At 38.9% G+C, this 23,610-nt stretch overlaps 1 protein-coding gene across 1 annotated transcript; it reads right to left on the bottom strand.

Annotated features, from left to right (window-relative positions):
• Nucleotides 1-472: 472 nt before the first annotated feature.
• On the bottom strand, nucleotides 473-20,807 carry STK17B (serine/threonine kinase 17b). The gene is made up of 8 exons (XM_068948271.1): nucleotides 20,662-20,807; nucleotides 18,340-18,495; nucleotides 13,749-13,961; nucleotides 8,521-8,665; nucleotides 8,032-8,158; nucleotides 7,031-7,079; nucleotides 5,390-5,569; nucleotides 473-3,299 (listed from the first exon to the last, which is right to left on the bottom strand). Exons 2-8 carry the CDS (start codon nucleotides 18,459-18,461, stop codon nucleotides 3,017-3,019), a joined length of 1,119 nt encoding a protein of 372 aa, XP_068804372.1. The 5' UTR covers nucleotides 18,462-18,495; nucleotides 20,662-20,807; the 3' UTR covers nucleotides 473-3,016.
• Nucleotides 20,808-23,610: the final 2,803 nt, after the last annotated feature.

The raw sequence follows: 23,610 nt of genomic DNA, 5'->3' as shown, positions 1-23,610 counted from the left end.
CCTCTTTTGAGGATAATTCCTTTTCTAAATAAAATTTTTAATTCGGTCATCTACTTGAAAACAAAACAAATGTAGTATTAGTGCCCTAAGAGCCTACTATTTGTGTAGTACTTATTCCAGTTTCCTTACATGGTCATTATGCAAAAGCCATTAGAATTTAACAAAAATATCACCTCAATAAATACTGCAAGACATAATTAAACCACTGCATATATAGGATCATATACTTTTTGAGAGTATAATACAGATACATAAAAGTCCCAGGAAGCTAGTTGGTAAGCACAAGATTAAAACAAACAAAAACCAAAAAAACACCCAGAAACATTGGGAAAAAAAAAAAAAAGAAAACTTTATTATTTTATATAAAAAGGTCAAGAACTGCATAGAAACACAACTTCAGTAATCTTAAGATGTTACTCATCACCCATTTACACTTAGTAATCCCCAGTAATATACAGGAAGCAAGATGGGCTAGCATTGTCTATAATGTATATATTTACATTCAGTTGACGTTATGCATGCACAGTTTTTTTTAAATAAACAATGATCCAAACAAAATCAGATTCAAGGTATATTTTGAATTTACATAAAGCACAAATAAAGTCTTTAATCCTTATCCTTGGAAAGGACAAAATTTCATTTATTCAAATTTAAAGATAAGTTAGATCCAAAAGTAATAAGAAATGTAAACATCGGTTACCATGATAAAAACTTTAAGGAATATTTAAGATAAAGTGCTGGCATACGCTTTCAGCTTTATTTTTCAGATGTTAAAAACAGAACACTAGTATACAAAGACACAAGCTTCCCAGTTGTAATCTCAGTTTAGTAATATTTTTTGGAGAAATTTAAAACGCAATTAATTTTGTAAACCATTTGTTCCACCTTTATTTTTTTTTTTTTTGATATTTTCTTCCTTCATCTTAAGTGAATTTTAAATTGTGAGTGTGTATTTATAAAATAGTTTGTATTTTTAATTTGCTTGGTTTAAATTAGACTCCACGCTGGTAGGGAAAACATTTTTTATAATAAGACCAACTGGGCAAAGTCAAGAACTTTGAGAATTAATGGTATAAAGTAGCTGAACACAATCCAACAACTGCCTCCAGTAAAGCCATTTTATAATTTCTATTATCAGCCTCACAGAAAAAATGTTACATAAGAATTAATGTGCAGAGAAGAGTCAGGACGGTTCATCTATACATAGGCATCTGAACTTCATCCATGCTGAATTTATTTGTGATTTCATTTGACATGAGTTTAAGTATTGGGAAACTTACTTCTGACAAGCAAACAAAAAAAAAAAAAAATCAGGCTCACAGGCTTTACTGCAAGTGACTTTTCACTTGGCAAGATGACTATCACCCACAATAAAGACACCAGTCCTGAATTCCCCCATCCATTATGTCAAAACCTTACTCTGAAACTTATCTGTAAAAAAAATTGTCTATTCCTTTTATGGAAAAAAAAAAAGGATAAAATACAACCTTTTACTGATTATTATGTTTACTTACTTCTCACATGATGTTCCAAAACCTCAATTTGCCTAACTACTGACAGGTCCACAGGCTCACTTGAAAAAAATGTATCAGTCAGGACTGTGATATTTTATTATACTATTATACAAAACAAGCTAAATCCAAACCAAAAGATGATAAGTCTATGCAATGAGGAATGGAAAATTGCAAAAGTGTTTTTAAGTGCCCTTTACTTTCAGAACGTTTCCAAGAGTTTTAATACACTGCCTACACAGAAAGGCTTTTAAACTCAGTGTTGTTATGATCAGGATTATATCTTGTCAGTATTTCAAGGGTAAACTATTAGTTTCAGGCTGCTAAGACACGATTGACTTTTCCTCCAAGCCAAAATCTGATGCATGCATTATTTCACAGATCCTAGAAACAAGCAGCAGAAGGGACATGCCTTAGAAAATGACAAACTTAGAAAACAAGGCAAGTTTAAGGGCTTAAAACAGTTTCTGGATAGTTTAACTACTAACACGCTGTAGTCCATTTCTCAGAGCTAGGTATAAAAGCTAGGTATGGTGGTTAACGATGACTAACAGAAAAGATGAACTGAGCATCTGCATTAAAAGGGCATAATAAAAATCTCTTAATTGCAGCTTCACTGGCAAAAATCATCATACTCTATTAGTTTAATCTCTGCAGCTTTTTCTTTCTCAAAATGAGGAATAGATCATTATAGGTAGACAACACTATTTTAGAGATTGTATGAAAGGAAACCATCAGGTGTGTCAAATATACCCATCAGCATGGGACCCTCATCCTCTTTTAATATAACTTACTCATAAGAAGCAAAGAACCACAAGCACTAGGAATGACAATCTACCTATAGTCTATTCAATCTACCCGTATTCTATTCAAGCACTGCAGAGATCCAACACAGGAAAAACACGCACAATATGCATTATAATCCTTAAGCAGACCAGACCAATAAGGCAGAAACATTTCCTTAACTATTAATGATCCTAGAAAGCAAGCAGTTGTCCAAATGGTCCCAACAGATGTATCATATTCCCAAAGCACACCAGTTTTAACTTTCATTGACTTTCATTGAGAACGGTTACAAATAAGCCCAGTAAGAGAGCTCAATTCAGTTTCCTTGCTTAGATCAGTTTATTGTCAAGGTTTAATCATAAAAGTGTATGTTATTCAACCACTGCTTGGCAAAGCATGAGTTTAATTAAACTCATTTTCAGGTTTTTATTTGTTCACTCTGGCATCATATTTGGACTAAAACTTGAAAAGTGCAAATATATTTAATTATAGCTTCTTCTTCTTCTTCTTCAAAAAAAATCATTTTATTGGTGCTATAACTCCAATTCCTCAGGAGTTAAATCCATTGCCAGCAATGGATAGAAAAAGCAGCACCCAGCATAAAAGGACCAAAAGTGCATTTCCAGTACATCAATGCTGCATGCATTGGCAAGCCATAACGTATTCACCACTGGAATAGATTATGCTAAATTCATTTCAAAAAAGTCTATAAAAACACATTAACAAACAAAGTCTGTCATAAAGTCTTGTGGATGCTGCAATGAATCATCAAACCGGAAACGTTTGGAGACTGTACTGCTGTCCTCTGGAATGTTTTCTTTGTCTTCCTTTTTGCTACAGGTACCATTACAACTGGATTTTATATTCCGCTCTTCTGAGCATTTTGTTGCGTATCCTGGCATCAGAGAAGAGCAGCAAGTTTCTTCAGGGCCACACAAGAGTATGAATTCCCCTTGCTGCAACCACAAATGAGAGAGGCAGGCCTCTGCTGTGGGTCTTTCCCTTTGAAAGAAAAAAAAATATCAAGAGGTAAGTTGCTTAAGTTAATTGCAGAAACACTAAAAATATAATTAAAGTAGCTCTGAAATATGCTGAGAATAAACCTTAACCACAGTTGGCATTACAGAGGGAACAACATTACACAGTTAACATTGCTGCTTTTCCACCCACCACCAAAGCTACTAAAAGGTACATTAGAACTTACTGTAGTTCAGGGTTCAAGGTTGGCAACGCGCATCTAGATTTTAGTTGACCATTTTCCCTATTGCTAAGTGTCAAAACTGGTAAACTTTTAATCAGAACAAGGAACAGATGCTTCTTAGGCAGCATTCATAGTTCTTTAGAATGTTTTTATCGTTATATATATGCACACGCTTATGCTTTTGAAATCCTGCATTTTACCTAGACTATTTTAAGCAAGGAATCTAATCTAATGAATATTCAGTCATTCAGTTTTCAGGGAGGACCAAACGAGGGGAATTTGTTTTCAGCTTACTGTTGGAATCACCGTAGAGTGGTGTCAACTCTTCCAAAGTTAAGTTAACTCTCAAGTCTGTTTGGAAGTATCAGATAGTTCCTTTGGATAACCTAGTGCAGTGCTACTATAGTCTTCATCATGTTTTGCATTGGCACGTTCCACAAAACTCACTGGAAATGCAATGGAGCCCACTACCTGCTCTCAACTATGCAGGAACGCATACGTTTTGGTCAGAGACCTCTAACTTTATGGAGATAATCTCAGACAGACTTTTCCTCTAACATTCAAGAGGGTACAGTCATCAAGAAGTGGAAAAGGAAAAGCAGTTGCTGAGCCTATAACGAAGACTCTGGGATGCCCAGAGGCAAGACAGCAAGTAGTAGTAGTAGCTGTAGCAGAACGTCAAACATACCACAGGGTCCACACTAACGTTTACTGAAGCGCGCTCTACATCATTGCTTCCCTCATGATACTATGGTTCCACTGAGCTCTTTCAGCTGCTGACAAACCCTCCATGTGAGATTATAAAATAGAAAGGACTTTTCATCCTTGATCTTGTCCTGGTTAGACATGAGGTAACATGGAGTCTCCATTTCCTCAAAGTAGGCACTTCACAGATGTCAGCTGCCACAGTCAACCTCTCCTATCAAAGAGCCTCCTCCTCAAACTCACTCCTGCTTTGTGGAGCCTCTCTGGAGAAGATAGCGATTACTGAATAGCCACAAGTGACAACACGCAGCACTAGCACTGATAGTACTTGACCATGCCTAGTAGACTATGACCAGCTGACTTTACAGAACTCAGGTACTATTACAAGGATTGAGAGTCATTCTCCAATTGCTCTTTAAAAATTTTTTCCTGTGTTTGCTTGTGTGACAGTTAAAAATTCCATATTTGACACTATATAGCAAGGGCATACACAGACTTTGTGTACAATTCTCCCACTCTCAACAGCTATCACCTCACAGTCCAGCTGCTCTGAAAGGCCTCTGAACTCACAAGGAATGTGAAGTTATGGAAATGTAAGTTAGGAGTACGAAGAAGTTTGTGTTTTTGATTGAGAATGCTTTTAACAAGATTGAACATAGCAAAACGCTGTTTATTCCTGAAGAATGTTCAATCACAAAACTGTCAAGTTTTACATATAAACTGTATTAAAATAGAAAGCTGCATTAAGTATAAGGCATGAAACATCAAAGCACTGTATCAAAAATACTGTATTTTGTCTCTACACATGGAATAATAAAAGGTTAAGGTGTAAGACAAGAATCTCATCTTTCTAGAATGTATTTCTTAAGATTTGTTAATAACCTGTCTTCTGAATGGAGGTATAAAGAAAGTCAAAATACTGAGAGCGAGCAAACTCAGAGCACCAGCCTGAAAACAGTAACAGCCAGAGAGTGAATTCAAGATCTTTTTCTTACATTATGGAAAAGCAGAAGCTTGCATTTTAAAATATCCAGCTGATAATACCCAGCTGATCATATCAATGCATTTTGAAATGTGTAACTGATCATTATCAGTGATACTAAGCTTCCATATTAACATTCATTTTTTCTAGGTGCTCCATAAACATGACGCATAGGATTCTTGCCCTGAAGAATTTGTTACTTACTCTGGATTTTTGATGAGAAGCTTTTGAATGAAGTCTCTGGCAGGCTGTGAAATGGATGAAAATATTTCTTCTGAATAATCCACGTTAACTTGAGATATATTAAGGAAAGTTTCTTGATTATCAGCTCCCACAAATGGAGATTCTTGTGTCAAGAGCATGTATGAAATTACACCTATGTTCCTGAGATAAGAACACAACAAGTAATCCTACATAGGGTACCTAAACAAAGTCCTGCGTCCCCCATTTGTTGTGCTGCAAATCAGAACTTTTTGATGTATGCCATACTCGGAGAATTAGAAACAGCATGTGATCTCTCACTTTTATGCGATATGGCTGTGTGCGTGTACACACAGGTGGAAATCTATCCGTATCTCACAATGAAGGGATTTCTGAAAATTGCTTACTCTCACGGACACCCTTTTCCTCCCACTGAGACTGTTAGGAGAAGCAAATATACAAGTTTGACATAGCCGATCCTTGGAGGGATGGCAATTCTGGAAGTCAGAATTGCAAAAAAGACTTTCTAATCTCCATGTAAATAAAAAACACTTATCTTGGATATTTCACGACAATTCTGGATGAAGTATTGAAGGCTGAGATTTAGTCAACCTGCTGGTTGAATTAGAATCTGATTTGTGCCACAGTATCCTCTTGCTGAGATCTTTATTCATAAAGAACATGAAAACAAATACCACATCGTGTGATTTATTACAAATCTGAGATGGTTTCTTAATGCATAGAAAAGCAAACCTTAGTAGCGATCACAGTGCAGAAACATGTAGCTGCTGTGTGCGCGTATTCTGAGCATACAGCCAATTGTTTGTTTGCTTTTATCTCTTCCCATGATAGCAGACAAATAATAAGATGTTTTTAAAAAGTTCATGAACAGATTTAACAACTCTTATGGGTTAAGAATTTCCAAGGAGTAATTAGATCACAGCAACTTTTAAAACTAAGTTTTGTATTCCTCGCACAGCAAGAACACACTGCATGCTTTTTTTCTTTTTTGGAAAGTCCATCCCCAAGTTAGCCTTTACACTAACGTGGCTCATTATGTTAATATATGAATCCACAATCAGAAAGTATAGCTTTAAGTAGCCTAAGATACTTGTTTCATTTTTGTTAAGAGTCATTCGGCAGAAACTGATAATGCGCTAAAAACAAGAAGTGGAAAGTTGCATTCTTAACATTTACATAATAAGATAATGTAAACATACAAATATGGGGGGCTGGGGGGGGGGGGCGCGTGTCCAAGAGTAGCTAATACCTGAAGTATGTTATCCAATTATTCCAATACCTGAAGTATGTTCACCAATGTTATCCAGGAGTAACTAATACCCAAAGCATCTTATCCAATTATTATTATTATTCCCTTAGAACAAACGTCAGTGCTGTGTATGCTCAGAAGCCACTTGCATTCCCTACTAGGCAGGGAACAATACACATCCATATGCAGTAATTCCTGCCAGCACCAGTAATATATACTGAGCGCTGTCTTTCTCCTCCCCTCTTTTGTTTGGCCCACCAAGAGAAAAGTATTTTTGGAAGCTGGATAAAATTGTATCAAAAACTGCATCTAGCCCCTAGACTGCTCATTAGTCATGCCTATCTCGTCAAAATTAATGAAAGTATACCACCTACCACATATCTGTAGCTGTGGTAATAGGATCGTAGTTTAAGATTTCTGGAGCTAGAGAAAGAGAGGAGAGAAGAAAAAAAGACTGTAATAGGTGCTATGTATTCAAGCATCCTTTGAAACATAATCTGATTTTTTTGGCAAAGTTTTTTTTGCCAACCAGTTATAAGACTAAGCATGCCGTTTGAGCAATCAAGTTTACTATTTCAAGCCACAGGCTGAAAGACGTTACTTCAGTTTGATCAGACACATTGATGCTTAATTGGTTCAGACTGAAATGGTATTACATGGCACGAAATCGACTCTAAGTCCCAAAATATTTTAAATTCAGATATATGCACAGATTAAGATTTTCTCAGTGGGTTTCCAGTATATAGCTTTAAGAAGAATACACAAAGCCTTCAGCACAGTAACTCTGTAAAGTCAGGTGACTAGGCCATTTTTAAGATCAGCTGCTTTAAGCAGACACTGGATAGCATGCTATGCACCACAGGTTCAAGTGCTCTTAAAAAATAAAACAAAAAGAAAACAACACAGACAGACAGATCTTTAAGGAAACCTGCTTCACAGAGAAGATCAAGTCATAATGACATAAATCTTTCTCAAGAATATTTTGATCTCAATAAGCATCATACTGAACTCCAAACCTAATTCAAATAACATGGTTTTTCGTATGCATGCTAATGCTGTATTTGGGTGCTAATCGCAAAATTTTAGCGAGTAACAAATTCTTATTAATTTAACCCATAAAGCTACTCAGTTGTAAAGAACGCATCACAGCAAGAACGAAAGCATCGAATTAGAGGTGCCCTTCTTGATGTAGTTTGGGAGGTTTGTGCAAACATTTGTTAACTTCTCTAAAGAAAGAGAACAGCCCGAAACAAAGTTAGGTTTTGTCCTCTTCTTCTTTCTCCAGTAATGGCTCATAAGTTCATAAGCACAATGTATGAACTGTTCTGTTTCCAGGAAACTGCACATCAGAAATTTTAAAGGAACTCTTCCATACCTAAATATTCTGTTGTTCCCATGATTTGCCGCAGTTCACTAGAATTCTCAATCTTCCGAGACATACCAAAATCCACAATCTTTACATCACCAAGAGGATTGACGCTGCTCAGCAAGATGTTTTGAGGCTAGAAGAGAAGAGATTTAATTCTCTAATTCATAAACTACAAGCTGCACAAAAAACAATACACCAAATGACATGCCAGTTTATACTATGCAATACTTGTTGCTAAATTTTATTTAAAAATTGAGTTTAAAGACAAGCTCATACTTGCAGTGCTTATCTCATACTTTTTTGACCACAGAAACCTGCAGTTGCTAGACAGAACAGAGACATGATCTGTACTCCGTCTTCTGTATTCTAAGTTTTTATTTAATCTCTAATATATTGCCTCTTCTGCTCATCTTTATGTTTTACAAATGATTTTGATGCTCACAATATTAAATTGAAGGTAAAGTACTAAAGGAAAGAAGTCCGATGTTGCCTCACCTTTAAATCAAGATGCACAATATTGTTTTCATGCAAGCAGCAAAGTCCTTCCAGTATTTGTCTTATAAGTTTTATAATATCACTTTCACCAATTCTGTCATCCAGGTCTGGGATGCATAAGTTAAAGATTTCTCCTCCAGCAGCACTGAAACACATTCAAGAACACTGGTGTATTAAACTTGAAACATCAAGCTTAAGTGAGAAAAACTGTACATATATAAAAATCTATATAAATAGATACTATATGCGTGCATACATATATATTTATCAATACTTATTTACTGAATATTCATCCTAGCAGCTGCTAAGAAAGTTATTTTTTAAACACGCATGCCAAGACATAACATGCAAGCACTTAGGAAAGGGGGGCGGGGGGGGAGTGGGTGGGTGGAATCTAATCATGTTTTTTTTCCCCCTCATAAGCAGGCAATAGGGGTTGAGACAGTGAAAGAATTTTTTGGTTGAATTCCTCACAATGCTCTGGAAACCTCACCCTTGCCTTCTTGCAACTGGGCCTGAACAAGCCTTCAGGAAGACGAGTACTATCATCATTCTCAAATAGAAGAAGCCTATCTCTTGAAAAGGAACCTAAAATTTCTGGAACATGTCCAAACCTTCAGTTAGGCCAGTTCCATAAACAATTTGAGGGAAGAAGGCCCAACAGTATTCCTGTGGTTGGCTTTTTTGATACAAATTTATTTCAAAGGCACAAAACAACAATGCAACGAATAGCTAGAGTTGCTCAAGAGTATTTCTAGGTGGGAAGAAACTGCACAATTACTATTATAGGTCCTGCCATTCTGATGCAAGGCTAGCAATCACATACTTCTGTCAGAGAGGTACCAGGAAGAAAATCTAGCACTCTGATGATGTTGTAATACACAGGTTAGTCAGACTATGAGCAGTATCTTCCAGAACTCCAGCAGATACAGAATATTCAGAAACATGAGGCCTCAATTTTGTCACTTTGAAATCTGCCATTTCCAGACTAATAACAAAGATGCGAATGACAAGCTTCAGGTTTTCACAAAGCCACTCAAAATGGCTCCCTCAGAATAAAGCTCTTCTCCCTATAGAAAACCCTACCGTTAGTAGAGCATAAAGGAAACAGGAAAATAATCTTGCGTCATTGTGTTGCATGTGGTTTCTTGGTTATTATTGACACTGTGGCAGTACAAAATGTTTCCTTTCATGCTGGGCTTGAAATCATTACTCAGCCTGCTTTAACTGCCTGAAATTTCTCTCTCTTTAGCATAAAGGAGTTCCTCAGAACTACAGATCAGTAAGCCTGCATGCCATCCTTAGTAAAATGATAAAATCTATTTTAAAAAGTTAAGATAATGGACAGCATGGACAAACATAGTCACTAACCTGCTGGAGCTCTGCAAGACATCAATAATGCCTGATCAGATTGCTTTCTGTGACAAAACGTGGATGAAGGGAGAGCAGTGGAGATCATTTACTTCAACCTCAGCAAGGCTTCTAATGATGTTCTACCACAGTAGTATTATATCTATGTTAGGACCTTATAGGCTGAATGGATGGACAACTGGATGGATAAAAAGCTGAACAGCTCTGCTGAAAAGGACTTGGGAATCCTGGCAGAGAGCAAGCTGAATGCAGCAGAAGAGGCCAACAGCACACTGGGCTGTAATAACAGGAGCGCAGGCAGTAGATTAAAGCAAGTGACTCAACTCAGCACTTATTAGACCACATCTAGAATATCACACCCAGCTTTTGACTCCCCAATTCAAGACATTAGCAAACTGGAGAGAGTTCAGCAGGGAGCCACCAAATGAGGAAGTGGGTGAGAGTACCAGATGAGCTGTAGCATAGATAAATGCAAGATATCATGAGAAAAATAATCTAATACAAGCTTACAGAACATTAAAGTCAGAACTGGCAGTCACAACTCAGGAAATATCTCAGAACAATTGTTGACAATTCTCTTGAAATAACTGGACTGATGCACAGCAGCAGCCAAAGAAAGCCAACAAACATTGGGCATCATCAGAAGGCTGCTGAGAAGAAAACAAAGCCATAAAATGATGCTCTATGTAAAACCTTAGAGTGCTTTGACTACTGCACTCAGTTCTGGTCCCTGTACCTTCAGGAAGGTTATAATAAGATTAGTGAAAACGCAAAGGACAAATAAGAAAACAGAACAGTTGCTTTACAAGAAGAAACAGAAGAGTCTGACTTTTCCATTTAAAGAGGAGAATGCTGTAGGAGAGTGCAAGAACGAGGCTTAAAAAACTACTAAGGCTGGTTCAGAAATGAACAAAGAACTGTTATTCACCAAATCCCATAACAGGAAAACTAGGAGGCACCTGATTAAACTAGTAGATGAGTTTAAAACAGATAAAGTATTTCTTCACACAGCAGGCAAAGAACATCTGGAATTTGTTACCCCAGAAGGTATAGAGTCAGTACCTGCAGGTTAAAAAAAGGACTAAACAGATTCACAGACTACAGGTCCATAAATGGATATTAAAAGGAACAGGCAGAGATGTATCCTCTACTATCCTTAATACAATATACTTTCGGTTGCTGGGAGAGCACAAGGAGAACGGACAGCAGAAAGTGGACAGGCTCATTTGTTCCTCAGCTCTTCCTAAGGAAAACAGCCTCTCCTACAGCCATTCCTAGAAATCACCGTGGGTTAGATGGACCATTGACCTGAGTCTGTATGGCCTTTCATAGTCCTGCAATAAACAAAATTAGATGGATGTGAAAATTAATTACTACAGCTTCCAGGCACAGCTGTAAAATGAATTAGTACAGCTGCCAGATTTCTTTCTCTGGATAACAGATTTCTCCAGTTACCTTTGAACCACAGATTAGAAAAGTAACAACCTTCAAGTCTTCAGTAATTCTCTCTGCAAAGATTATTAAGAATTGGCATCTATTCCTCTGCTTTATTTAGAGGATGTGAGCTTAAACAAACTCTAATTCTTACTATTACATCTTCCAAAGAACCCCGCTGATAGATTCCAACAGTAGTGAGGACCATCTATATAGCAGGAAAAATATGGTGAAATGGGAAACACTTATACATTTAAGAGTGAGAGAGAATCATTTCTTACAATTCTTTGACAGTACTGCTTAAGATAATGACGAGAAACACTAAAAAGCCCTGCATCTTCTGCTACACAAGTAAATAATTCAGAAGTGTAATCAGCCCTCCACTCATCCCAACATTAGGAAAGTTTACTACAAGACTTCTGAACATTGCTACAAAGTAGACCATTAAGATTAACATCATTTTACCAGGAAGTTGTGTCATTAGAGAGCTGCAATAAACAAGGCAAAGTTAGCTGAGTTGAAACGGAAGTACAAAAATCAGTATAGCTCTTACGTGAACTTCCACTTACTCTTAATAAGAGGTTCAAAACTTGTCACCTGGAATTTGCCTTTACTTCTAGATTATTACATTAATCTTTCCAGAAGAACAAATAATGCGTTAGGAATAACATACAAGAAGCATAGCGTAGTTCCATACAAGAAGCATTGCCTTTTTTGTTTTGTTTTTAACACATAGGGACATTACTTGGTAAATTCAAATTAATCTATCATAATGGGTATAGACTACCATTAATATCTAATTGTTTAGACACAAAGCCTAAATCTTATTCAGAAGAAACCTTGTTGAATTCATTTCACAATTCACATTTTTGTTCCTTACATTCCAAACAAATATTTACATATACAACAAACATGATGGATAATTCAAAATAGATCCCCAAATAAAGAGACTTGTTTTCAAAGCTGATGAACAGCGACAAGGGCATCTAAAAAAAAAAAAAAAAAGTGGGGGGGGAATTTTGGAGGAAGCATTTTGAAAAGCCAAACAGTTTTAGAACAGGTAGAATACTAACTTAAAAGCTCAGAATCTGCAAAAGAATTGCAAGTGTTAGATGACCAAAAAGTGTCAAGCAGTGACTGAAGCTGACAGAGTGTGCATGTGTGCAGCTCCTCTGAAAAGGCAGGGCCAATTTGTGTACTCAAAATCAGTGGCTACTTTTTTTTTTTTTTTGAATTATTTAATATGTAAAGTGCTATAAACCTTCTATGGGAGCCAAGGATGTTCTCTCTGGACAGCTTGACGTGAGAAATTCTTTTAAGAAAAAAAAAATTGCATCCTCTTATTTGCATTCAGCTTTTGTATTAGGTTAACCTGCTTAAAAATTCACCACAGAGCTTCTTACAAAACTCAACTAGCAGAAGAAATAATCTGTTCGAGTTAAACACACAAGTTTTAATCAAAATTACCCCTGAGTTAAACAGTATTTAAATGCACAAACAAAAAAAATTTAAGTTTACATCAAGGGTGAAACCAATTGTCTGTGCAACTATGAGTTACTCAGTGAGGAGAAAAAAAAAAAAATTTCCTCTATTTCCTCTTTTTATTTTTTAGCTGTTGGTATCAAAGGTTTGTCAAAAAAAAAATCTCTATCAGTCCATCCACTTCATCATGTACGGTCTCAGGCTTGTACATATATTACCAGCAACATTTAGTAGTCAATTCCTTTCGTGTTCGGTCTTTCTAATTCTGTCTTACCTTTAAATTTGTCACAATGATCTTGCTAAAAATTTGATTTTGAAGAATGTAAACCACACATGCAAAGATACCAGCAGACATAAGAATGTATGAAAAAAAAAAAAAAAAAAAAAAAAAAGGCATGCAACAGGAAAAAGTAAGAGTGAGAATATTGGAGTTTCACTTCAACCAGATCTATTTGCTTACTTTTCCTGTATGAAATGCGATGCTTAATGTCACTGTTCTGGCATGTACGTCCTAAGGATGTAAAGCACAGCTGCACCCTATATTTCCCAGTTTTCTGTTGTTTTAACACACACATTCATATAACAGAATGAAGGAGTACTCTTCAAACTTTGAGTACAAAACTGGGACAAGTTTTGGTCTATTTTGTTTTAAGACTCTACTCCATATTGTTTGACATAACTCTCTAGCTATGGATGTAACAAAATACACGTGCAAGATTCACTACAAACATTTGAAACTAACAGCAAAGGATTCAGCACTTAAATTCACATGGAAATAAATCAAACAGAAAAAGGCCCCAAGAGTTTACTAAAATATATCATAAGGAAACGCCAGCACAATACACACAGGGTACTGTTGTACAGGGTACTTATGCTAAAAATGAATATATTGACAGATTTCTAACTAAAAAACGGGGAACATCTGATGAAAGCATACTTACTATTCCAACACTAAGATTATTTCATTTGCTGTTTCATAGACTTCATGGAGATTGACTATGCGCGGATTAGATTTCATTAATTCAAGTACAGCAATTTCATGAAGAATCTCTGCTTTGCAGTCTTGCCCTCGTCTTCTTTTCTTTAAAAATTTAGCTGCATATTCTTGGCCTGTGGATTTAGCTATACATTTTCTAACCACAGCACATCTTCCTCTGCAAAGTAAAAGGGAAAACATTAAAACCTAAGATATAAAAAATAAATAAATTTCCATTTGAAGTAAAAAGGCACGGCAAGTAACTGGAAACTAGGAAAATTGTCAGGGGAATGTCACGTTCAGCCTGTTCTTACACCGTTCCCTGGATATTCCGTTTTGGCCACTGTTAGAAATGGGGCACTAAGCTAGCTAGAACTTCAGTGTGACAGAGTACAATTCCTTTTACATACATAGAGTAACTAGACATTATATCAGAGTATCTACCTATATGGGCATTCTCACTGAAGGCTCACAAAAATCACAGGATAATTCGGGTTGGAAGCGATCTCTGGAGAGCTCTAGCCAAACATCCTGCTCAAAGCAGGGTCAGCTATGAGGCCTGACCAGGCTTTTCGGGCTTTTTGTTCAGTCTGGTAATATCATATTACAAAAGAAAAATCAAACTCAACCAAATTATAGCACTTACAGGATACAGCAAACATCTGTTAAGAGTAGAAAATGAACACAGAATATGAAGTCTATTTGTACACCTTCGGGGCGGGGGGGGGGGGGGGGAAGAGCTCTATACAGAAAATTTTAGAGATATAAAAAGAAGTGCCCTCCACAAACCAAGTGGTACTGCTAAAAATTCAGTTCTCTATGTTTTATTTAAAAAACAACAACAACAACACGCTACTTCATATTGCCTTTCTCAATGACAGTTAGGCAAAGTCTGCTGTTTAATTTCCTAGCCAACCGTTTAAGTATGGAAACAAAAATGTATTTTGGCAACAAAATGTTTCTAAAAAGAAAACCACATACTGCAGTTAGAACACCAAGCTGACCTTTAAAAAAAAATTAGGGGAAAAATGCTGTTTTTAGGCCAAGTTATAAACTCCTGAAAAAACAAAGTTTTATAATCACAAGTTAGGCATTCCCAGAAATGCCTAGTTGCATACTTATGTTTTCAAATCACACAAGAAGCATTCTCTTCAAAAAACTGAACAGCTAAAACAAATTATGTAAACTTCAGAAACAGTTATAAAACTATGTACAAAGAACAAGACCTACACTTACATCTTTGAAGAAACAATGCCTTTCCACGTGTGTTTTTGTCACCACAGCACACAAAGGACAAACCCAATGAAGGGCCGAGTACTAGCTACCTGACCTGCTTTTTCAACTATATTAACTTCTTTTGTAGGAAATATTAGCTTCCTGCAAGCCCTGCCCTTCCTCTCATACAAAAGACAACGTTAACAGAAACTTATCTAAAGTGAAAGGCATGTTTGAGGCATCTTTCAAAAACAAAAAAAAATCTAGATTTCGGTGTTTTACCAAGAAAAGGTGCAAGTGTCTCTCATCATAAATCAGACTTCCATTTGTGAAGAGTCATAGCTGTTAAATACAGTTTGTACAAGTCTGAGTAAATTATAAAATATGAAGAGTTGATTTTTTTTTTTTTTTACTTCTATCACTTTAGAAATAAATTAAACAGAACAGCCTCTCTAGCATCATTTTTCAGTATCAGTTAGCTATGGATTTTGGGGTTTTTTTGTTCTTTTTTATGCATTAAGTTCAGAAAGGTAGGAGTACAAAACACAAAAAAAAGCAATCAAAAGCAATCAATTTAAGAGCTGAAAGATCATTTAAAAACTGATATATGCACACTTAATTTAGAAACTATCTGCAAGTCTGAAATGGCTGAGCATTTTCCTAATTGTTAAAGCAATTGCTATCGCAGAGTATTTGAAATTACTAAGCTGAATTTTGCAATACACTTAAGTTTGAAGATAGTCGCACACAGTTTATATTCTATTTTTACATTTCACATCATCCTGTCAACCACAAAGTTTCTCCAAAACTAAAAAAAAGGGAACTGTTCAAGTTTCATGAGAACAGCAAGATCTTCCCTGAGAGTTTTTGAACATCTTCCATACAATAGCTGCAGATACAACAGCTGTGAAGGGTCAGAGATATCTCCAGAAAGGACTGATAATGTATGAAATTTTCTCTATTTATACTGTATTTGTAGCGTGTTGATTATTAATATTTAGAATGAGACTACAAATCAATACACATCTTCGAAGGAGTCAACAAAAAGATAAGCATCTTAAAAAACAAACAGCTAGACTCTGGCAAATACTATTAGTATGCACCACTGTCATACAAAAATGCATTTCATAAACATACTGCATTTGCCATGCAAATAGAAACTTCGGCATAGAACTCCCTCCCTCTTCAACATAATTTTATTTTCTATCCACTGTTAACCTTCGCCATGTGAACGGATGCTATAGTTCCTTTGTCTAGCTTCTGCCTTTGCTCTCTCTGCTTCAATCTGTACAGACTTTAGTGTTTCAACATTGACTCCACGTCTTTCACCTCAAACAATTTTCACTATGCATCTTTTTCCATCCCTCTTTTACTCCTGCCTTCACATGGCCATGCTACCATGCCCCAGCAAACGGAATAAACTCATTTAAAGGTAGGATATATAGGTGTATATAAAACTAATTCAAATCCCTATAGCAGCATTTGCTCAGCATGCAGATAAATAGGCTTTTAAAGAAAAGCTAGTAAAAGATGAAGATACTGAGTTACATTTTTTAAAATGAGGATCTAGGAAAAAAAAAAAAAGACTACACTTACAAAAGCACCTGCAGACAAGCTAACATACGCACACACCAGCAAAATTGTATTTGTGCTTGTATAAGAATTTATGGGATCTATGCGTCTGTAAACTAGTTTAAAATTCTGGTTGAAGTTACGAAGTTGTCATATTACTGACTGTCTCAAGATGTGCTGACTTAGGTAATACAGTCCTGACAGCTAATAGCTATCTCCCAAACCAGCAATAAAAAGCATCACTAAAATCTGACAGTTCTTACATATGAAGCAGCACTTCAGTGTAACAGGAGAGCTGTAGCTTGAAGAAACAAGTCTGGCCAAGTTGTCCTCGGCAAATTGTTTTGAAGCATTCCCCAGAAACAGGAAAAAAAGAGTCAAATCTCAAGCCTTGCACTGAAGCAAGCACAGTGGTTCCCACTCCTTGTTGCCTGCAAAGCAGCTGCTGAACCACTGCAGTTTACAGCCCCATTTTATAAGGTAAAAACGATTTCAAGCTATTTTCACATCCGAAGTTGTAAACCACAGAAATTCAACTACTCTGGAAGAAGACAAACCATTCACATGATGGGGACAGAACTACTTTAACCCACCAAACAAGACCTGCCTCACTTATGAGTCACTGTCTTAAATACCAAAAGGACCTACAAGATAAAATGGTGCGGAGGAAGAACCGGGGTTCAGGAAGCTTGAGCCCAGAAGAGGAACAAAAGAACCATTTACTAAATAAACTGAAAAGGAAGAAGAAAACAACAAATGAAAACAAAAGTAATCTACACGTTTTAGAAAAGGTCTACATATAAAGGTAGATTTTACACCATGTCGGAAGAGGTATAAGTATTTTCAAAAAATATTAAAAAAAAAAAACCCACAGACGCGGACACTTAGGTCAAGGAAAGTCTAACAAAACGTTTGGAAAAGCTAGTTTCTTTACATTCTGGCATTAACTTTGTTAAGTCAATTTTTGCAAGTATAGAAAGTATATTAAGGACAGCATTTTGGAATCCCTGCAAAATCTATACATATGTTTGCTTCAGACATCATCTCTCAGATATATATAATCTGAAAATACAGAGTTTTCAGAATGCTGGAGTTCTAGAGGACGGTGGGTAAACTGCTTCTGTAGAGCTTGGATTCCAGAACCAGTGCTGACAAAGTGGGTAAGAAGAGAGAGGGAAGTTATGGGCTGTAAGGAACACTTTTTTTTTTTTAAATTAAAGAGTACCACATAAAGCAAGCATGCTAGAATAATCAAGAGAACAGGAAATGCTGAAGAGTTCAAATAATACAAAGTCACATGCAGAAGAGCATCTCAGCTGACAGAAAAAGTTCTGGGTGCAACGGATCGCTCTGTAGCACAGCAAGACACACCAACTGCAGAACTGACCTGTGTCACTTCCATGGCTGAAGACCTTAAGAACCTTGAAAATAAGACCAGGGAATTGCTGCTATTACGTCTGCATGGCTTTATACCTAATTCCTCAAATGTTTTCAAGGTACAAAGTAACCCGAAGATTTTTAAACAAACAGCAACTCAGATGTCTGTAACAGTATCATGGAAAAGGCCGACATCTTATGTCTCACTGTATCTTTTTCCCCATTCCTAGAGAACCTGTTGGATACTGCAAAGAAAGCAGGGGGAAGAAGCAAACTTACTTTCCCACCTACTGCCCTAAGAGTTTTCCAGAAAGAAAGTCTGTTGCTGCACAGAGGATTCACCTGCAGCAGAAATCCCTCTTACTAAAATAAAATAAAATAAACAGTCTTACCGTCCTAGCTCTTTAGATTCAAGCATGTAGAAATTGTGAAAACTGTCTGTCTTGATTTGTGTTTGCAGAGATGTAGCTAACAAGCCTGAAAGGCTTTTACTCTCCGGCTTTCTCCTGGACATTGTTCGGAACAGGTCTCTCTCTTCTACCAGGCACCTGTTAAAGCAATATATACAAGAGTTTTGGAAATCTCACAGCTACCGAGCAGGAAAGGTATGCAAATTATTAGGACTTAAGTCTATCAAAATAGAATAGCCTTAAGTTTGCTTAAAAGTTATCAAAACAACATATTTAATCACCTTACATATAAAACTGTAAAGGAATACTAACCAACAGAATCAAGTGATGTTAGGGAAATCATTTCAAACAACTATTTTTTGTTAAATCATCTTAACACTTGAGATAAGAATTTTTCTTCCTGAAGCATATCCATAAAATATTAGAGATCAGCTTCAGTTCTAGTAAAAAGGCTAATAACTATTTTAAGTATTATAGTTTTTTTTTTTTTTTTTTTAAAGTTTCACGAAAACAAGCTTTAGCTATTGTACAGAACGTGGAGAAGTTCAGGCAATACCCTGAAGTTTACTCTATGCTTTTAATTGCTCTTGCCTGACTGAAACAAGATTCCTTCCTCTTGCTGACTGCAACAAAGCAGGCATAGCTAAGCACAGAAAAAAAAAATATTTTTTTGAAGTAGAAAGCTTCATTTTTAATTAAACTTACTTGTAGCTCACCTAAGTATTTCTGTAATGCAAGACAAATTTGTCAGAAACCAGCATGAATGAACAGTATCCTTTTTGCAAGTTCAGCTCACTTAGAACCAACTGATGAACCAGTAACACCCGGATTAAGTTACATGAATAAACCAGCAGAAGCGCACATTATGAAGATATTCCCACCCACATTATTTCTAATGGTTGCCAAAAAATAAGCTCATTATAAACTAAACATATTGTTTTATGGCATTCACGTATATAGGCCTGGCTAAATCTGAAGCATCTCTTCAGGCGTGACACAAAAGCAGGACAGAACAATGCTATTTAAGGATAGGAGCAATCTTAAGTGATGGTTTGTTATAAGTTAAAGAGCAGGATTACCCGTACTAGTGAAAAAAATTGCACAGCAATTTACAGTCCAGATACAGTTAACAACCTTATAAGAACACTCCTTCAATATTCAAACAGCAGCAGCATACTGTCAAAACTTCTGGGGGAGCACTTGAACTAGTTATGACTCAAATACCATCCAACACCAGTCAAACACTGAACATAATATCAGTTTTTGAAATGGGTGTACTCATATTGGACCTAGCTTGGATTTAAATAAAGATTCATGTCTTAGCAGGATAAAAAAATCTATATACTTTTCAAACAATATCTTCTAATAAGCATTTGACAAGCATGAAATATCTTTTTAAAAAATTATCAAGGGGTCACAAGACAGTAATGCGTAAGCCTTTGAAACAACTTTAGAAGGTTGTTTTTGTTTGTGTTTTTTGCAAAAGTGTCTTCCTTTATCCTCGATCACGATAACGCCTCATTCAAGAGAGCGTTGCAGGTGTTTTGACGCTTTAAGTTGGATTCTCCTGATACAGTTCGAACAGTTAAAGTTACCTCATTACCGCAGCACTTCACAGAGAGATGCCTTTATGTTACAGAAAAATTACTTGACTTGTTAAGAGCTGTTTTTATTAAATTCACCATGTAAGCTCTCACTTTATATCGTCATTCTTAGAGTTACGGTTTGTTAGCACTTTCGTCTTCTAGATTAACTTTGCCTGCTATCTCCTCTCGTTAGGTTGGGAACACCAAGGACACGGAAAAACAGAACCGTGCCCGGTCACAAACCCGCAAACAGGCGACACAAGCTATTCAGGAGAACAACAGTCAGCATTTTCCAAATCCTACTAGCTAAAAAGGAAATGTCCAAATTCAAACAGGTTAACTGTTTTCAAAGTTGAAGGCAACGCCGGTGTTACACGTTGCACTTGGAGCAGAAGGCGTCAGAAGTACGGCTCTTGCAGAAATCAGCAAAAGAAAACTGCCCAGCTTTTGCCGGGGGTGGCGGTGGGGGGAGAGAAATCACTTCGTTTAATCGAGTCGAAAAAGAATTTAAAGCCAAGGCAGCGCTGGGGGCTGCGGGGAGGCGCCGCTGCCGCGGAGGCCGACGGCGGAGGGCAGCGGGGCGCGACCCGCCACCGCGCTCCGCGCTGCCCGGGCCGCGGCCTCCCCCGCGCCCCGGCAACCGCGGCCGCCGCCTGAGCGCGCGGGAACCGGCCGCGAGGGCAGCCGGCGCCGCGCCGCGCCGCGCCCGGGCACTCACCCCTCTCAGACGAGGCCCCGGCGAGCCCCGCACGCGCCGCCGCTGCCGCCGCTCCCTAACCGCCGCCCTCGCGCGCGCACCCCGCCGCCGCCGCCGTTTGAAAAGCGCAGCCCGGCAGATGTGGCTGCCCCGGCGGCACTCAGCGCGGCCCGCCCACTCCGGCAGCCGAGAGCCAATCCACGCCTAGCTGGGCGAGCCGTCTGCCCCGCTGGTTGGTCAGGCGCTGGCCCAATGGGGCGCGCCGCCGCCCGGCTCCCCTCACGCCTCGAAGGCAGCTGGAGTGGGGTGAGGCCGCGCCCGGCGGGGCGGGGCGGGGCGGGGGCGGCAGGTGCGGCGCGCCGCGGCCGGCCCCAGCGAGCGGCCCGCGGGGCGGGGCGGGGCGGGGCGGGGCTTCCGAGGCCGCTGGGCGAGCGGTCGCCCGCGGCGCAGCTCTGCGGCAGCCATTTTGTCCGCCGGCGGCGGGGGTGGCTGTGCCCGCGGGAGTAGCGGGCCAGAGGCTGAGGCGCTGCCCGCCCCCGCCGGCACCTTCCCGCCGCAGCGGCGGTTCGAAGCGCCTCCGTTAGCGGCTCCGGCGGCCTCGGGTGGCGCTTGGCGGCGTCTGTGCCGAGCGGGAGCAGAGCGGCTGCGCTTCGTCGCCCTCCTGGAAGCGTACACCTCATGACGAGCCTGCCCTTGTCGTGCAACGAAGTGGGAGCGTAGGGCTCCAGAGCTGGAGGAGACGAGAGAAAAAATTTCAGAGGATTTAAAACTTTGGTTTCAGAGACCCTTTCTGGGGATATATAATAGCCTTAAGTGCTCTCTACAGCTCCGCTGAGGTGAAAGGAGTTCTGAAAGAGCTGCTCCTGGCTTGTTCGGCCCCTGGAGCTCCCTCAGCGAGGCGGTGCAGCGACCCGAGCTGCAAGGCTGCAGACATTCATTTCCTAACAGGCAACACCACCAATTGAGTGAGAGCTTAAGAGATCTAAATTTCTTTTCAGCTGTGCACCTGTAGAGGTACTGGGCTAATACCGTTTGTGCCATGGCACTGCCAGCGAAATGGCTATTTGCGTGCTTGGAGAGCACAGCCTATGTTATGCTTCACGTGACTAAAACTAAAGTCATCTACCATAAAGGAGATAACAGGCACAGTTCCATAAAACTGAAAGCATAAGACTTGAGAATATGTTATACCGCGCATTTGGCACAATAAGATAACACCTGCTAAGAACAGGAGCTGCTTTTGAAAAGTAACTCCCACTCGCCTGACCTTCCATCTATAATTTTAGCGTTTTGAGCAGTGGATGTTTTTGACTGTCGAATCTTCCGTCCCTCTCACAGAGCTCTTCCATCTCTGCACAAAGTTCCAGCCTCGACCCTTTCTTCGTTATACCATGATTTCACATAGCTTTGCCAAATAAAATAAAAATGTACGATCCGTGGAAAAGACTCGTTTTGTTGAGGTTCTTTGCACAGTAAAGCAAGCAGCATTCCAGACATACCAAATGATCCACAGGGGTAAACTTAAAAGATGACTGCAATTAAGATGCTTTAGGTTATTATAGCACATGGTGCCAAAAAATAAATGCCAGCGCTTATGTTTGTCTCCTTAGCTGTCTGTATCTCCTTACAGATCCTTGCAGGGCCAGGATTTGCTGTACTCTTCCCCCTTCAAGTCCTGAAAGCCAAAAAATTACTGAAAACATTTCACGACATGGGAGTATTACTGTAGTCTTTGTTATCTGTTTATATCGTAGCGTGGAAGCACGTATGGCACTTTGCAGAAGGGTATAATTGGCAGGACTCCACCCTGAGGACTTTGGAATTTTAATTAGGTACAACAGAGAATGACAAACAAAGGGTGGGGAAGGGGGAACGGTAGGGTGAAGGTTACAGCAGTGCAGGATCACGAACTATGTTTATTATCATGCATTCATCTGACTAGTTTGTTTTTAAAAATTGGTTCTACTAGCATTTAGGGTGAAGGTCATTAACTGACATTTTGTAATTACCCGAATGTGTTAGCCTCAGAATTCCTATTCTTAACGCTAACTTTCTCTTGCTTTCCTTAATTATCTAGTACAACACTGGTGTTTTGCTGTCTTTAAGGGCATTCACAGAAGGAACCATTTTATCTTGATCAGTTATCATTTGGCAAAGATATCACGTACAGCTCATTTTGTTTGGAGCCATAGGTCTTCTGGGAAGCTAGCCTTTTAGAAGAAGCGGAATTTCCTCAAGTGTGGCTGATTTCAACTCAGACCTATCACCGGGCTCATATAGTTTGGACCATACAGACAGCAACCTACCCTTTTCAGCAGGTAACTCGGCTGCTGCAGTGAAGGACCAGCGGACAACACCAGTCAAAGAGCCACAGAAATGGAAGTGGAGACTCTCCGAGACGTCTTCCCTGACTCGTTTGTAATAACTGCTTTGACAAGGCATTGGCAAGGCAAGATCTTAATCTGTAGCACCAAAAAAGGCCTCCAAAACATGAGGCCAAAGGGTAATTCCACCAAGCTGTTAGTCTATCTTCATGTGGCACAGCCAGAAGCAGTCGCTATGTGCTTAACTCACGTGAAATCGCATGCAAAACAAACCCTTACCTGAGCATCTTCAGTGTCCTGCAGTTCAAAAGTCATGGGACGAGATCCACATCTTCCACACGTTGCCTCTGCTAACGCAGCCTTCAAGCAGCAACAGCAAATCTGCCTGCAATGTGGGTGATCGTTGTCGTGCAAAGTACCCGCAGTTGTTTGCTTGCTGGAAAAGCATGGCGTTGGCCTGCCAGACACCACACGGCAGGCTGGCAGAAAACTCTGCTGATTCAGTGCATCTCAGATTATAGCATAAAACTGCCTTAGGGGTGGTATTCCTATATTGAGGCTGAATGTTTTCTCTCTCGTTCTGCGGGGATAAAATAAGCAAGGAAAAAACCCCAAACCCATAGAGATTACCCATGTCCCACACGTA

Source organism: Struthio camelus, chromosome 6, assembly GCF_040807025.1.
Source record: "Struthio camelus isolate bStrCam1 chromosome 6, bStrCam1.hap1, whole genome shotgun sequence".
NCBI lineage: Eukaryota > Metazoa > Chordata > Aves > Struthioniformes > Struthionidae > Struthio > Struthio camelus.
This window is presented reverse-complemented; position numbering and strand designations above follow the sequence as displayed.

Bases quoted from the DNA above. Each gene is read 5' to 3' on its own strand.
- STK17B (XM_068948271.1), bottom strand. From the start codon at position 18,461: ATGTCCAGGAGAAAGCCGGAGAGTAAAAGCCTTTCAGGCTTGTTAGCT. The intron at 7,080-8,031 runs GTATGGAAGAGT...CTCTTTCTCTAG, and splicing joins GGGAACAACAGAATATTTAG to CTCCAGAAATCTTAAACTAC. The intron at 3,300-5,389 runs GTAAGTAACAAA...TTTCTTTCAAAG, and splicing joins CTTCTCATCAAAAATCCAGA to GGAAAGACCCACAGCAGAGG.